Source organism: Neomonachus schauinslandi, chromosome 13 (genome assembly GCF_002201575.2).
Source record: "Neomonachus schauinslandi chromosome 13, ASM220157v2, whole genome shotgun sequence".
Lineage (NCBI taxonomy): Eukaryota > Metazoa > Chordata > Mammalia > Carnivora > Phocidae > Neomonachus > Neomonachus schauinslandi.
Genome location: NC_058415.1, coordinates 25,225,535 through 25,242,943, shown reverse-complemented (window position 1 = coordinate 25,242,943; position 17,409 = coordinate 25,225,535). Strand labels below are relative to the sequence as shown.

The window sequence follows — 17,409 nt, the reverse complement described above, 5'->3', positions numbered from 1 at the left end:
AAATCATATGGGACAATAGTATCTGAGGCATCAGGGAAAGGAACATTTGGCAGTTGGCAATGAGGAGGCATATCAGGCCTGGGATCAGTGACAGCTCTGTGCTCAGGAACCCCCTCCATCTCCCAGAAGGAGACAGCTGTTCACCCACATGAGCCTCTCTTCTTCCAGAGCCATCTCCATGCTACACCTTTCCTGTCTTTCCTTCAGCACAGCGGGCCTGGAGGCTGGGCCTTCTCCCAACCAAAGGAGGGACATTATGCTCCAGGGGAAAGGCAAGCTGGCCTCCCTGCACTCCCACAAGCCCCAGGAAGCTCGCTTTCCCCTGTAAAGACCCTACAAATACTTGTTGATGAGGCAGAAAGATGAATTCGGCTTTTCCTTCAGCATTCTCTTTTTGTGGTGTTATTGTTCGTACACTTCTAACTTGTTTTCTCACTTAGGGACTCTGAATTTACCTCCAAACCACCCCGCTTCAGTTAGGTCAACGTTTATGCTGAATCTTTTTTTTAATTGCTCTTTTTTTAAAAACTGCTGATTTGATGCTTTGGTGCCGAGATGACTAAGCCAGCTCCAAAAGGCCAAGTGTTTACAAACTGAGATAGAAATATGCTCATATCATGAATTGAACCCAGAACTGGGAAAAAGAAAGTCACAAGGAAGGCATAACTTGCTGCCCAGACTGCACCAGTGTCTTTAGACATTTCCTACCCACCTTCCTTCCTCTTCCCCAGAGCAGGGGCCTCCATCCTTTCTGCCAAAGCAGAATCCCTGTGGGAACATTCAAGAGATAAGCTCCTTTAATTCCCCGAAGCTTTCAGGAAGGCTCTGCTTGCCCATTAAAGCCAATAAAAGCACATAAGTGACTGAGCTCTGAATAATGGCACCAAATGTCTTTTAATATATATTATTAATAGATTTTTCTAAATTAGATCCTGTACAAATTGTCCTCGGTCATTCTATGCCTCTGGTGGCAGCCTGTCCCTGGTCATTTAGCTGGGGAACAGAGGGGAAGGGTACAGATGGGTAGGGGTGTGGAGGGACCCAGCCCACAGCAAAGTGTGTTCCCTGCAGGGTAGAAACTATTCACTGTGGAAACACAGGCTGCCTCAAAGGCACCCAAATAGCATCAGGGAAACAGGATCCAGAAAAAGACAACTCTGGTATCACAGAAGCAAACTAGTTTCCCAAGTTTATTTATTTTTTTTAGTGATTAAAAACAGTCTAAAAGTAAAATAATTATATTTTAAAAGCTAAACGAACGGGTGCTTACTTTATGAGAGGCAGTGTGGGTAAGCACCTACCGCGCTATATCTGATCTGTGTAGCCCCTATAAATAAGGATCTGAGAGGCTACTCACACTCAGTTTTGACCAGGATCCTCTGCTAATGAGGCTGTTTAATATCAGAACTTCAAGAATATCTGTCAGTGGCCTTCAGTTTGTTGATCTAGTTATTACGAATTCCCCTGACACTGCATTCCTTCTCTGAGAAGCTGCAGTAAGAAAAGCTCATCATTGCAGAGAAACAAAAAATGTCAATTTCCTATGAAATATACTCAAGCTTATCCACAGCAAGTTCAAAGAAGAGACGGTAAAGGGGGAGGGGGGGCACTGCCTGATTAAAGTGTCATTTAGTTCAAAATGACATTGCTGATGATTTTGATGATGGTGTCAGCGGGGATAAGGAGACAGAAAAAGGACCTGATCTGAACTCTACTAATCCTACTGAGGCCAACATCAGCCCATGATTGCTTTCATGCCCCCACCTCGCCCCTAGGTCCTGCCAATCGTGATTTTCTTCAGCACCGTAATGTCCATGCTCTACTACCTTGGATTGATGCAGTGGATCATTAGAAAGGTACTGGGACTTGGGGTGCCTGGGTGGCTCAGTTAAGCATCTGCCTTCGGCTCAGGTCATGGTCTCGGAGTCCTGGGATCGAGCCCCAATCAGGCTCCCTGCCCAGCTGGGAGTCTGCTTCTCCTTCTCCCTTTCCTTCTGCCCCTCCCTCCTGCTTGTGCTTTCTCTCTCTCTAATAAATAAATAAAATATTAAAAAAAAAAAAGAAAGGTACTGGGACTTGAAGGGATTGGGTGACAGGTGTACAGCAATTATTTCAGGGACAAAGTCTTAAATGCCTTTTATCCAGGTCTTCCCAAAGTGCCTTTCTGTTTGTAGCAAGATTCACCACCACCTCATCTTCCTCCCCAAGTTATCAGACCCCAACCAAAAAAACCTACATGGAGCCCTAGAGGCAACTAATGGGGACTTCTAATGGGGCTTTGATTCGCAGTCAGTGGTTACTGGCTATCTTCATAAAACCTTAGTAATTACTTCTTTAACCAAAGAATTGACTCCAGCAAAGCAGACACCTGTGGGGAGCACAGCATCCTTCCTTCATCCTGGCTGTCTTCCCTGTGCCTTACCGAGTCCCTGCTTCTCCTCGGGACATTGCAAAATGGAGACTCTTGGTCTAGGAGTTGCTAGAGGATCGAAGCAAGAAAGGGAAGCTGCTTTGCGTTTCTGAGGGAGTTTGATAAGCACACACAAACTTAGGGGATAAAAGGTCCAAAAGGTTCATCTCATTCCTGCCACCCCAGCAACTGTCAGTTCTACTACACTCGTGTTAAATCGAAACATGAGGAAATGTGTGAGTTAGTTCAAATGCACACAAGCCGAGCAGTGCAGACAGAGTTTGGGCATAGCCATAGCCCTCCTTTGATCCTTGTAAATACATACAAGAGACGGAGGGAGGGAGGGAGAGAAAGAAACCAGAACACGAGCAAAAGTCAGAATTTCATCAAGAGTGTGCCAGGGCCCATATTTTTCTGATTGTTGACTTAAACATTCAGCATTCCTGTGCTCACGTCTAAGCAGAAAGGAAGGAGAGAATACAACAGGAGGTCCCCATCCTGAAGTGGGCACCACAGTCTCTAGTTGGAAGGGCCAGTGCATTAGGGGGACCATAAACCATGTTCATTTGAGAGTTTAGTAAAAAAGGCCAAACCTCAGCTACATCCCACCACTTATTAGCTGGGCGATCTTAGACAAAATAACTAAACTGTTCTGTGCCTTGGATGCCTTTTCTATAAAATGGCTATGATTACAGGACCTCCCTCAAAGGGTTATTATGATAATTAGATACGTTACCTGGATCAAGAGCATAAAACAGTACTTGGAATGCAGTAAAGCTTGTCATGACTGTTAGCAATTATTATAATTTATTACTCTTATACAATGTTTCAATAGACAATTGTTTGTATATTGAATGTATGAATTCAAAGTATATACAATGATTCAGCGTTACCATTCACACAGGAGGACTGGATGGGTCCGCCCTATAGACTAGGTAACATACACTCATATTTAGCACCATCACTGGCCTGCCCACAAGGGTGGAAGGCATTTTCCTCCAAAGATTTTCATCCCTACTTTGAAGTGTTGTGTATACAAACAGCTCTTCACTGACTTTGTCCCTTTTCCCCTTTTAGGTTGGATGGGTAATGCTCGTTACTATGGGATCATCTCCTATTGAATCCGTAGTTGCTGCTGGCAATATATTTGTTGGACAGGTAAGTTGTAATCTCAAAAAAACAAAACACCTGCTGAAATGGATACGCTTCCTAGAAAGTAGAATAAGAAATACAATGGTATTATTGTTTTTTAGTGTTAGGGGTAGGGTGTCAAAATAAGGAACCCCCAGCACTGACAATGTCCAGATTCCAGAGAGAGAGAAAAAGAGTGTCTGAGAGAGATCCCTTCCAAGTGTCCCAGCACACTAGTGTCAAATTTGGGTTCTTGAAAGTTTACGGAGAGGAGGAAAGATGGAATCATTCTATCAAAGCACTGGGCTTCTCCTGTATCGATTCTCAACCAGTCTTTTCTGAATTGACTGAATTGTTGAGGTCTCTGACCTGCCCTCCAGAGGCTAGCAGGTTACCCACTCAAAGGAGTTCACCACTTATCTTGAAGCTGCAAAGATGTGACAGGCAGCCTCACCTTCCGTGGTATAAGGCTTATAGTAATGAAAGAGGCCAAGAAAGACTTTCCACCAATGCCCCTGCAGCTGTATAAATACTTAAGCTTATTCTCAACTTGTCTGAACTAGCCAACGGTCCGTCTTAGCTGGGCCTGAAGAAAAATGCTGATGAGCAAAAGCATTTTCATCTTTCTGATCCATCACACGGTTAAGTGCTTTGCCTGAAGCCTATTTAAGCAAGGAAATATGATGCCAAGGGGTGTCCTTCAAAACAACAGTGTTCCTAAGGGGTGGATAAGGAAGAAATGGTAATCATCCTCATCACTCAGAATAGGTAGCTTCAGGCAAAATGGAATCACACACCCAGGAAACAACGTGTGAATGCTTGCCAGCACCACTACCCAAGGAAATTGGATTTGAAACAAAATTCAAGTCACCCAGAGAAACACATGGCTCCAAATCCAAGGCTTACGATGGCTACGGGCAGGCTGAGCCTTATTGGTAAGCCCTGCTTGCAAGCCTGGAGTATAGCCTTTAGGGCGGGGCCCATACTTCCTTCCCTAGGAGTTGAAATTATTATAATTATAGTCATAAAATCTCTCAGGACTAATTAGAACACCATCTCGACGTGATTACTCCTACCTGCGGGGTAAGAGGGCTTATGTACTGAGTTTCTATTTAGTCCATGAAGTGAAGCTCAACACATTCAATCTTATAGAACAATTACAAATAATGAGGGGAAAATTGTAAAATTGCACACATGCTTCTGTGGTGCTCAATTTGATACTTAATATGCTAAAAGTACAGCTATTATTTATGGAGAGCCCCACGTTGCAAGCCGCCTGTCCTCCTTAATGGGATTCAAGCCCTCACAATGACACTCTAATTCCTTTCCACCCAAGGGGAAGAGTGGGGTGTCTGATTCCCAATTAGGAAAGTGCCTGTGGGCACCTGTCCTTGTTATTGCTAGTATTTTTTTATACTTGCATCTCTATGTCCTTGTGGTGTAAGCAAAGAGGTATATGGTCTGTTAAGAAGAAGCTGGAAGATGGGAAATCACCAGTTCACAAGGCCAGGGCAGTTACTTGGGCAATAGTCTTCCAACCTTAGAAAAGAATACCTGGCCATCAGACTCCAATCCTAGGCTGGTGGGGACCTTATATGAACTGGCCTTGCAAATTTTGCAGACTTTACACATGACTCTGTATACACACTGACGTAGGGTTCCATGACCCAGACATCGATGGTGTGTGTTCTCAAATGAATATGCATCAGAACCACGTGGAAGGCTTGTGCAAACACGATTGTGGGTCCCATTCCCAGAATTTCTGAATCAGTAAGTCTGAGAATTTGCATGTCTACCAAGTTCCCAGGTGATGCTGATGGAGCTGTCTGTGGTTCACACTTAGAAATACTGCTTTAAGTCCAACTCTTGGTTTTGACTCAGCTTGTGATCTCAGGGTGGTGGGATTGAGCCCCGCATCAGGCTCTATGCTTGTTGTGGAGTCGGCCTGAGATTCTCGCTCCCTCTCCCTCTGCCTCTCTTGCTTATGTGTGTGCACTCTCTCTCTCTCTCTCTCTCTCTGGAATAAATAAATATATCTTTAAAAAGAAAGAAAGAAAAACTGCTTTAGAAAATGGAATCTTGGGGCACCTGGGTGGCTCAGTCAGTTGGGCATCCAACTCTTAGTCTCAGCTCAGATCTTTTTTTTTTTTTTTTAAGATTTTGTTTATTTATTTGACAGAGAGACACAGCGAGAGAGGGAACACAAGCAGGGGGAGTGGGAGAGGGAGAAGCAGGCTTCCCGCTGAGCAGGAAGCCCGATGCGGGGCTCGATCCCAGGCCCTTGGGATCATGACCTGAGCCGAAGGCAGACGCTTAACGACTGAGCCACCCAGGTGCCTCTCAGCTCAGGTCTTGATCTCAGGATTATGAGTTCGAGCCCGTCATTGGGTTCCACTTTAAAAAAAGGAATCTTGAGTAGATTGGCACACCCTCCTAAAATCTAAAAGGAAACATTTAATCCAGTCTTGCTTTGTTTGCAGACAGAGTCTCCCCTGCTAGTCCGACCATACTTACCACACGTCACCAAGTCTGAACTCCACGCAATCATGACCGCTGGGTTCTCGACCATTGCTGGAAGCGTGTTAGGTGCATACATTTCTTTTGGGGTAAGAATGTTTGAAGATAAATTTATGGAAAATTCAACCTCTTCTTTCTTTGTTGCTGTTATCTCTGTCATTTCTTTACCACTGCTGCTGGATAAGGAGGCCAAAAGAGTGTCCCTCACGCTTCCTTTGGCATTTGAGTGGAGTGACCCTGAGGAGCTTTGTGGCTTCACTTTTAAATCCCTGCCACCTAAATGCGAATGATATCCAATTATGCCAGAATGAAATCATATTATGAGGTTACTTCGGCCAAACATTTAAATATGTAAAACAAACAAACAAACAAACAAAACCCACTATTACAGTCCCTAGTAAAGGCAGACAAGACCCGGGGTCAGCAAAGTATGGCTCATGGGTCAAACTAAACTGCTCCCCCTTTTTGGTAACTACAGTTTTACTGGAAACCAGCTACTTCTACTCATTTCTCTATGGCAGCTTTCATGCTACAGAGTTGGGTAGTTGTGGCCTGAAAAAGCCAAAAATGTGTACTCTCTGGCCCTTCACAGAAAAAGTTTTTTGACCTGTGGCTTAGAGCAGCAGTTCTCAAATCTTCCTGCACATTAGAATCATCCAGGAACTTTTAAAAACCCTAATGCCCAGGCCCATACCACAGAATAATTAAACCAGAATCTCTTGGGGTGAGACCCAAGCATCACGATTTTTTTTAAAACTCCTCCTGTACATTCTAATGTACAACCCAGTTGGAGAGCGGGTCGTCTGTGGCCCAGGGCTGCAGACCATTGTAACTGATGCTTGTGCCCCAAGCATGGAGCTTATAAGCCACACATATGAGGCACCCCCCGGTGGAGAAATGGAAGAACGCACAGCTGTGAGTTTCATCCCTCCGCTGCATCTGGGCCTTGGAGAGCCAACCAATAGGAAGAGGGAAGAGTAAAAGGGTGACAGAGATCTCAGGAATAGTAGCTTGTCTGGCTCTGCAGATGGTCCATTCCGCCACCACCGTAGGAATTCTGCCTGCAGAAATGTGCTGGCTGGAATGGGAGTGGGGAGGGAGATGCAGATACTGGCGTTCTGGAAATGCAGGCAAGAGAATCCTGAAACAAAATAAGGATGTGGGGAGGAAAGGGAAAAGAGTTTAAGTAGGCCCACAGTGAGGGAAACAGAAATCACTTACAGATTAAAGGGACGCTGGATAAATGAATATTATACAAAGACACCACGGATTTCAGGAGAGCGAAAGGAGGACAGAGGGGTGTATCCGTTCCTGCACCCCCAGATGCTTCCCCTGTCTAAACTGATGACATGATGAAATACGGGCTTTAGGGACTATTTAAACATTCAAAAGGTCCACAGAGAGGTAGAGGAATCTGGGAGTTCTTACAAAGGATTAATTCTCTTCTGAAATGATTAGATTTTGGTTTGGGGCTTCTCCCCAAAGGATGTGGTCAATTAACACCAATTCCTCCCTTTTCCCTCTGACTCTCAAGGTGATGCCAGCTTGGCTCACTGAGCGCTTCCAAGCCTCCAAAGAAACACTTCTCTGGCATAGGGTTCAATTCTGCCCTTCTCTTCCCTTGTAAGGCTTTTGGGCCATTCATCCTGAACACAACAGAAAAGCCAAACCTCAGCTGACCTTCTTTCTCCCGAAATCACAGGTTTCACCCTCCCACCTGTTAACTGCCTCAGTCATGTCTGCACCTGCCTCACTGGCCGTGGCTAAACTCTTTTGGCCTGAGACAGAAACACCTAAAATAACCCTCAAAAATGCCATGCAAATGGAAAGTGGGTAAGTGGGACGCCTAATTCATACAAGCTGGGGAGTTGCCTGGGCGGGGGGGAGGATCCAAATACAAAGCACAGCAGAAAGTTGATCACTGGAGAGCACAGCGAATCATGGTATTAAGGTGAACTTAATTTCCCAGTGACTATTAGACTTCACGAGACTTCCAAAAAAAATCTCTTTTCGATATTTGAAAAGCTTCCTAAATACTTGAATGTCAATACAATTCCTTAACGGTTCATTGTAGATATTTCATTTAAAATACAGTATAGTGTTTATTGAGCCCTGATTTATGACCATTGGAGAGCCATGGGACAACCATTTCTGGAAGTCTCTTATATAATAGGAGAATGAAGGTGTGATATAGGTATCTTTAGCCCCTCATCAATTCATTTTCTTTTGCCCTGTACAAAAGAAAGAAAAAAAGGGTGAAAAAAATGAAGGGGTTTAGGGTAGTCAAAAGAATCTAATTCAGGGACGCCTGGGTGGCTCAGTCGGTTAAGCATCTGCCTTCGGCTCAGGTCATGATCCCAGGGTCCGGGATCGAGTCCCGCAATGGGCTCCCTGCTCCGCGGGGAGCCTGCTTCTCGCTCTGCCTCTGTCTCTCTCTCTGTCTCTCATGAATAAATAAATAAAATCTTTAAAAAAAAAAAAAGAATCTAATTCAATAACAGAATCCATCAACGAGCATGTTGCTGAGATTCATCCCTTGTTTGTATGTAGGTACAGTCAGTGAAAAGCAAGTTGTCAAAGAACGCATGTATGGAATATGTGTGATTCCACTTACAAAGTTAAGCAAATGTGTAAACCTATACAGCATATTATTTAGGCATACACTCATAGAGGAAAAATGAAAAGAAAGGAAATGATAAGCAACTTCTAGGGAGCCAGGTACCTCTGAGACTGAAGAGGATGAGATTAAGGAAGAGGGGGTACTCAAAGGTGACAGTGACATTCCATTTCTTAAATGAGGTGATAGATATTCAGGCCTTCTTTGAATTATTAGTTCTTATACCATGAATATTTTATAAATATTTTCTGCTAGCTACCTTAATATAATTTTTAAAACCTATATTTTTATCATTTCCCAAATTTTTCATTATTGATCCCCCCCAATTAACAGAGTAGCATAACAGTTAGACACCCATATGCCCACCACCTACACTCAGCAGTTAGAAGATTTTATTTATTTATTTGACAGAGAGAGACACAGCGAGAGAGGGAACACAAGCAGGGGGAGTGAGAGAGGGAGAAGCAGGCCTCTGCTGAGCAAGGAGCCCGACTCGGGGCTCGATCCCAGGACCCTCGGATCATGACCTGAGCCGAAGGCAGACGCTCAACGACTGAGCCACCCAGGTGCCCCTACACTCAGCAGTTACAAAGGCCATCATGGTTTCATGGAATTTAGGTATTTTGACGAAGGCATGAGCCTGAGAGTTTGTGTCTCTAACCAATGAGCTCTGATTATGCCATTTCTACACCTGTGATGTCCATCCACTGACAACACCTTGATAATTCTGGAATTGCTGTTTTTTGATAAAGTGATTCAAGGAACCTCCTAGAAGCCGCAACACAGGGAGCATCCTCATCCATCTCCCTGGTGGCAAACATAGCTGCGAATCTGATTGCCTTCCTGTCCCTGTTGTCTTTTGTGAATGCAGCCCTGTCCTGGCTTGGAAACATGTTTGACTACCCACAACTGAGTTTTGAGGTATAATTCCATCATGTCTCTCCTCATTTTGTTTCTGCCTATCTTTGTTTAAAAATAAAACAGGTTTGTGAATTGCCCTCCCTAATACCTATAGTATACTTACATGATGCACACACTTATCATGTATCTCCCATCTTCCCACCACTGCCCCTCACCACCCCCCAATCTCCTACCACCCTCCAGGAGAGAATGACTGACCTCACACCAGGTATCCAGGTTACTTCAAATGATCCAAAGCCAACCTTGACTCCTAATGGATAGAGATGGGCAAGGGAATATGAGGGGATTTCTATGCTTTAAAGGAGACACAGAGGGGTTGGGAAAAATCTTGTCACAAGGATTAGGCAGAAGAACTGGAAGCAAATCACCACTCTAATAAAGTATCTGTTTTTGGGTTTTGTAGGTAATATGCTCCTACATCTTCATGCCCTTTTCCTTCATGATGGGAGTAGACTGGCAAGACAGCTTTATGGTTGCCAAACTCATAGGCTATAAGACATTTTTCAATGAATTTGTGGCTTATGAACACCTCTCAAAATTGATCAGTTTAAGAAAGGAGGCTGGACCCAAATTTGTGGATGGTGTACAGCAATATATGTCGGTGAGTAAATACACTGATTTCGGAATACACTTCTTTTTTTTTTTTTAAAGATTTTATTTATTTATTTGAGAGAGAGAATGAGATAGAGAGAGCATGAGAGGGAGGAGGGTCAGAGGGAGAAGCAGACTCCCCGCCGAGCAGGGAGCCCAATGCGGGACTCGATCCCGGGACTCCAGGATCATGACCTGAGCCGAAGGCAGTGGCTTAACCGACTGAGCCACCCAGGTGCCCCCAGAATACACTTCTTTATCACGTATATACATTCGTCAAATAGTCACTGGTGCTTCAGGTGCAGGTGCAGGTCAGGCACTTGGGGATACATCAAAGAACAAAACAGAACAAATATCCCTGATCTCATGGAACCATAGTGAACACAGCACCTCATAATTTCCATTATGTTGAATTAATCCGCGTGCGTGTGTCTGTGTGTGTCAACACAGCTAATCCTTACTCCTGTGATCATTTACTTTTGAGAGCTGTGGATCCAAAACTAGAGTCCTGTGAGCTGGGACTGGAGTCAGTCAATCAACAAATAGTTGCTACATGGCTTCTACGTGCAATGCAACTATGCCCTGAATGCACAGCCTTGAACAAGTGATGAGGCGGCCTCAGGGGTTCATTGTCTAATAATCTTGAAGGTCTCTTCATTCCAGCTTTAGAAATTCTATGAACTCTGAGAAACTTCCCAAAGGCAAGGTAGTGCCTGGACATCCTAAAGAAATAGGGAGACACAGTTGCTCCTCTCCAAGTGGGTGAGGTGAGAGAAGAGCTTGGGTTATGGTCCGAACTTTTGAGACAAGCATCCTACAACTATCTCAGCACTTCAGGTCAGTAGGCTCCAAGGAGATGCTCATGTCTGCTTGGCCTTGAATGGGATAAGGAACTCAGGTGAAGCCAAGACCTAGGTCATATTTTACAGCCAAGTCCCCAGCTTTTCCTTTCCTGAAAAACAGAATTATCACACACATGGAAACTCTCCGGGAAATGGCGAACATTTCAGACCATCACCATTATTCACTGAAACAAGCCATTTATAATAAATGTTCTAGGCATGTATTTGGCTTTAAAAGGAAAGGGGAGGAAAAGCATGCTGCCTAAGGTTCTAATTAAGATTGCCTACCACTGAACACCACCACCATCTGTCCCAGTCTCCTGAAGACCAAACATGCAAATTTACTCCCACATATTCTACAAAGACTCCAGGAGAGTACTGTTTTGTATTTTATGGTCAGGGGCGTTTGACCCACACATCTGATAACAGAGGCTCTGTAGGGCTCCTGTTTCTCAAATGTTTATTCTTCAACTGGCCATGCGGTGGAGCTTGGCTGAATGTCTTCATTGTTTGGATGCCACCACAAACCAGTTTGCTCCCCTGCCAAAAGTAAACAATGGGCTAAATTAAGTGAATTGTTTTCCATCCCCAACTGCCAGTTGCCAGGAGAAAGTAGTTTTGTTAATGAGCAAAGTAAGCTCACGATCCTGGCAGTGCTGAACAGGTTTGTGAACAGTTATTACGAGAATAGACAGAACAGGAGGGCTGACTTGGGTTGGGGGTGAGCCCAACCAGAGGCAGACCCACAGAGGGTATTTGGAAACAGGAGCCCAAGAGCTTCTGCTACTGTTGAGTCATAATGGCAAAAGCATTTTGTTTTTCCCAATTTCTTATTTCCAGTCGACAAAATGGGGATAAGTCCCTGCAATTTTTGTTTACCAACCAACAAGTGGTGGGGGTGTCACAGCATCTCCCGGAAAAGGCACCACATGACCGAAGCATAAGATCTGGGTCTATGAGGCGAAACCCAGTGTAATCCAGGTCAGAATATGCATGTAGCATGTTGTCCGCAGAATGAGCTCTTTGCTACTCCGTGATCTTTTCTTTCTTAGCATAAAAGTAATACTTTGCATGTTTGTTTATTTACATTTAATGTATACATACCATGGTCCAGAATTCAAAAGGTACAAAAAGGCAAGAGGGAAAAGTAAGTCATCCTCCCTATTTCTCTGCCACTCAGCTCTTTTTCCTGTACCATTATTAAGCTCTTAACCTTACTCTTCGCATGTAATAACACATCTCGGATGCCTTTCCCCATTGGTGTTTGTGAAATAGTATTCTCTGGTATGAACACACCTTTATGTATTTTAACCAGTCTCTTGTTGATGGACACTGTTACCAATTTTCTGCCGTTGGAAGCAGTGCTACGAAGACTGTCTTTATACATACAGCACCTTTGCTCAGGTGCTAGGAGAGCTGTATGATATACTGTTCATCTCCCAGAGCAGTGGAGCTCATGTATGGGAAAAGGCAAAGCAGTATCATTTCAGCCTCCTTTTCCTCTTATTATAAAACCCTACATGGCCACATCTGTGTAATCCCTTCCTGCAGATCCCCAGAAACAGGAAAGACATATCTCAAGTGCTTTGTGCCATCTCCCTCCCCACGGTCTCTTAATAAGCCTGCCTGTTTTTGAAGCCAATTGAACTAAATGAAAAGCACTAGAGAGAGCAGGGAATGAGGATGAGCTTTTCCAGAAACAGCAGACTGCTCAAATACATGAAATTTTTTTTCCTGCCTGCTATATGCACGCTGATTGAAAATATCAACAAAGGTGTTCTGAGAAAACCATGAAAGAGAAGAGGGGCCTTATAATCAACAAGAAAATTTACCACGGCCACTCGAGTCTTGGATGTGAGCTTTTAAAAAATCCAGTTAGTTGGAGGATAAAAAGGCACCACTACTTTTGAATGTAGTATTTTCCTGGTTTGTTCTTTAAACCAAATCATAGATTTTTCAGGGTTTTGGAAAAGAAAATTATTGCCTCAATTGTGTGGGTGCCTTTGCCAGATTGGGTGAGTTTCTGGTGAACCACAAAGTCTACTGAATCTTCTGAGTGTCCTGTGATCGGTCCCTCAACCTGAGAAAGAATTATCTGGTCTGAGCAACACCTCTTGGCTGTCAGAGTAGAGCCAGAGGGCCATGCTCATCCTTCTACAAATTCACCTCCCATCTTCCTACTGCCCATGAAAGGACTATTACTCATTCTCCCACTGCTAAGCGGACACCTAATACTCCTATGGGATGGTTAGATCTGAGGACCAAAGAAAGGCAAACACACACCACAACCAGAATGAAAGGAACCCTCTGTGATGTCCTATGAGTTTCCTTTTTACTAATATAATGCCTTTTCACTGAAGTATAATTTATGCACAAAAAAGGCCCTTTTTTGGTGTATATACAAGTTGTGACAAATATATCACCTGTGTAACTTCATCCACAGTGAATATATAGAACATGTCTATCACACCTAGAAAATTTCTCTCATGGCCAGCTGCAGTCAACAGTACCCTTACCCACTCCCTCATTCCCAGACGGCCTGATCTTTCATTCACTATAAATTACTTTTGCTTGTAAAATTTCATGCAAATGGACTCACTTGGCATTCATGTTGTTGCATGCATTAGTTATTTTCCTTCTTACTGCAGAGTAGTATTCTATTTTACAGATATTCATAATTTGTTTATCCATTTGTCTGTCGAAGGACATTTGGGTTGTTTCCAGCTTGTAGCTATTATGAGTGTAGCTGCCATAAACACTCACATACATATGTTTTTATTTCTCCTGGGAAAACTCCAGAGTGTTATTGCTGACTGATACAGCCTGTATCTATTAACTTGATAAGAAACTGCCAAGTATGTTCGTACTTTATAAACAGGCTGTGTCACTTTACATTCCCACCAACAACGTACAAGGATTCCGGTTGCTCCACAGCCTCGTCAACACTTGGTATTGTCCATTTTTTAGCCATTTTCAAGGATGTGTAGTGGTATGTTATTGTTTTGATTTGCACTTTCCTGGTGACAAATGATGCTGAACACCTTCTCATGTGCTTGTTGGCCATTTACATGTCTTTTGTGAAATCTCTTTAGCCATTTTTTATTGGGTGTTTGTCTTCTTATTGTTAAATTATAACAGCTCTTTACACATTCGCAATAAGTCCTTTGTCAAACAAATGTAATGTGAGTAGTTTCTGGGACCAATTTGATATCTTCAGTAGGTTAGCACTGTGCCTGGCATGTTATAGCAAGTGGCCATGAATATTAGGAGTTACCATTGGGCAGAAAGTAGCATTTGTAGAGGCTAAGACTACTGATTCCAAATCCTTTGTAGAGAGTCTCCGAATCCACACAGCCCCTTTCCCTCTTTCAAAATTCAAGGGGAACTGGAAAAAAAAAAAAAAAGTCTAGGAAGCAACAGGTGTTTGACACCATGCACTGCACACTCACTTGTCAATATTGATTCCATTGTCAGAAAAGGAAGCCTGGTTAGGATGTCAGATTAACTAAGCTGAGTCACACCATGTTTACTTCTGTGTGTTTATGCTTATTTACAGATTCGTTCTGAGACTATTGCCACCTATGCTCTCTGTGGCTTTGCTAATTTCGGTTCCCTAGGAATAGTGATCGGTGGACTCAGTAAGTGAAAAGAATATTCTTCAACAATATATGTGACATAAACATACTTTCGATCTCCATCTTGCTCTGTAACATTATTTGTCAGGGGGAAAAAGGTCCTGTGACAGTAGTAAATCCTTTGGGGTCTATTTTTTATCCCTGCTCTACAATATAGTTTTCCTCTGTAACCCAAGCTAACCTCAGATGACACACAGGTTTCACTTTGCATGCCAATTCCAGTGGATTTATAATGGCCACGTGGAGAAGGATTCTGAGGCCCAGGGCAAGTGGGAAAATGCTGTGATTAATTAGTGATGTCTGCCACAGGCATAGAAGTAGATGGTGATGATGAGTTGCGGATGTTTGGATCTCACCTTGAAATCCATTTGCCTTGCTATGCCCTCCAGACACTGTGGTGAAACTTAGAATGAAACGTAGGACTTGCTTCTTCTGTAGAAAATGGAAGCTTCTGGGCCTTCTGGTGTGGACAAATTTCTTCCCCTCCTTCCCCACCAGAGAACTTCTCTGGATGTGGAGCTCATCACAAAGCTCTTGAATCTTGACTTTCCCAGTTAATTTGGAAAAAAAAAAAGAAAGAAAGAAATGTCACCCACCTGAGACACCCAGCCCCAGAACAATTCTCAGTGGCTGGGAGTTTGGGATTGCCAATCAATGACCTCAACATTAATCTCCTGTTTCCATGTCTCCCAGCATCCATGGCTCCTTCCAGAAAGCGCGATATCGCCTCAGGGGCAATGAGAGCGCTGATCGCGGGGACCGTCGCCTGCTTCATGACAGCCTGCATTGCAGGTACTACATGCCCATCTTTTGTGTCCTGTGTCCTGGAGCCCACAGAATGGCAGCTTTCAGGGGGGCCATGCCTCCACCCTGAGGATGCAGCATCTGCTGCTGCCGGAAGCTGAGATGCAGAGCTGCTGCTGAGCATATTGTAAAGTGAAATGTGCAGAGCATGGTGGAGAAGCTAAAAACAGAAGGAGGGCTCGGTAACGCTGTTAATTAATAACATGGATGGCACTCTATTTCATTTCCAGGGATACTCTCCAGCACCCCCATAGACATCAACTGCCATCACATTTTAGAGAATGCCTTCAACTCCAGTCCACCTGCAAACACAACTGATGTGGTATCTTGTTGTCAAACTCTATTGAACAGGTATTGTATTCTTGAGTCTGACTTCTTCTATCCATTATTAATAAACAAATTAGGCCTAAAGACCCCATCCACTTATTTTTATAACTTTATAACTCTGTGTTCAAAAATAAGAACTTGTGGGGCGCCTGGGTGGCTCAGTCGGTTGAGCCTCTGACTCTTGATTTCAGCTCAGGTCATGATCTCAAGGTCATAAGATTGAGCCCCTCATCAGGTTGCTTGCTCAACAGGGAGTCTGCTTGTCCCTCTCCCTCTGCCCCTCCCCCCACTCACACTCACACACTCTCTCTCTCTCAAATAAATAAATCAATCTTTTAAAAAGAGAAAAATAAGAACTTGTGCAACAATTCTAAACCACCTTTCAACTTGACTTTTCTCAGCTGAGACTAGGAACTATAATACTAGCAAGTGCTGTGCAAACATTTCTTATGCCACCAGCTTTGTGATACGCCCTTTGCATGAATTAGCTCATTTAAACCTTGAAACCACCATATAAGTTAAGAACTATTGCTCTTTTTAGTGTTTGATAAAATCGGGCCTTGAGAAGGCTACACCACTGTCCCAAGCAGAATGAATGTAAGCACAATCGAGATACAAAATGGAGGTCTTTCTGCCCAGAGAGTCCATGCCCTTAACTAGTACCCAAGCACTAGGTAGTTGGTACTGTGTCTCTTTCAAGGGCATCAAGCAGTGCGGGCTGTCCTGACGACATGGCAATAGTGATGGTGTTGGGCTACACTGCATGAGGGGCCACCAGTGACCCATACTGGCCACTCCCACGCTGTACAGTTTCTATCCGCAAAATCAATAAACCAACCCCGTTTGCCCTTCTTAATGTGCATGTGTTTTATGAGGATTGATTCTTGGTTTATTCTGGAAGAAAGAGGGGGAGTCCTTGAGGCCAGACAGGATTTGAGAGTCAAAACCAATTCTCTGGAGCCTCTGTCCTTAACCCACCCTAACCTGAAAGTGAGGGAGGAAATCAGCTTCCCACCCTATGCTATTTTTAATGTGTCTCCTCCTGCTCATCTACTGTTTCTGTCTTCTAAGGCTCAACTAACTGTTTTATTCTGCTTTCCACCAGCACTATTGTCAAAGGCCCTGATGAGGTCATCCCAGGAGGAAACCACAGCTTGTCTTCTTTAAGGGGCTGCTGCATGTTATTGTTGCCACCAACACTGAACTGCAGCTGGATCTCTAATGCATTTTGAGTTCAGCTACTTCTCTGATGGAACTCCAGGAACTCTGCTTTGGCAAGGAAAAAAAATAATAATAACCACTATTCTTCATGGATGGATATTTCCATCATGGAGTCAGCTTTAACTGGAAAGAGGAAAAACAGCAGTGAACCCTTCAGATGTCCAGCATCATCCTCCTCTCCTTCTTCCCTCCCTTCTGTAAACCCTTCCCCACTGAGAACTACTATGATATTTCAAGATGAGCTATTTGTCTCCAGTCCCAAAGATGTTTCCTGACCCTAGAATTTTATGAGATTTTACCAGAATGCAGGTCTAAATGATGGCTCACAACAATGGGGTTATGGCTCAGCCACCCCCAGAGTGGCTCACTTCTAAAACATCTCAGGGGAGGTCA

The 17,409-nt window shown here is 43.8% G+C and overlaps 1 protein-coding gene across 1 annotated transcript in view; it reads left to right on the top strand.

Annotated features, from left to right (window-relative positions):
- The window catches only part of SLC28A3 (solute carrier family 28 member 3), a 53,197-nt gene extending 36,101 nt beyond the window's left edge, over positions 1-17,096 (top strand). The window contains exons 9-18 of the mRNA XM_021677935.1: positions 1,776-1,856; positions 3,488-3,568; positions 6,022-6,147; positions 7,761-7,891; positions 9,428-9,596; positions 10,000-10,197; positions 14,586-14,667; positions 15,358-15,456; positions 15,699-15,819; positions 16,901-17,096. Coding sequence (XP_021533610.1) covers positions 1,776-1,856; positions 3,488-3,568; positions 6,022-6,147; positions 7,761-7,891; positions 9,428-9,596; positions 10,000-10,197; positions 14,586-14,667; positions 15,358-15,456; positions 15,699-15,819; positions 16,901-17,027 — 1,215 coding nt within the window. The 3' untranslated portion in view covers positions 17,028-17,096. The remainder of the gene's footprint in view (positions 1-1,775; positions 1,857-3,487; positions 3,569-6,021; positions 6,148-7,760; positions 7,892-9,427; positions 9,597-9,999; positions 10,198-14,585; positions 14,668-15,357; positions 15,457-15,698; positions 15,820-16,900) is intronic.
- Positions 17,097-17,409: the final 313 nt, after the last annotated feature.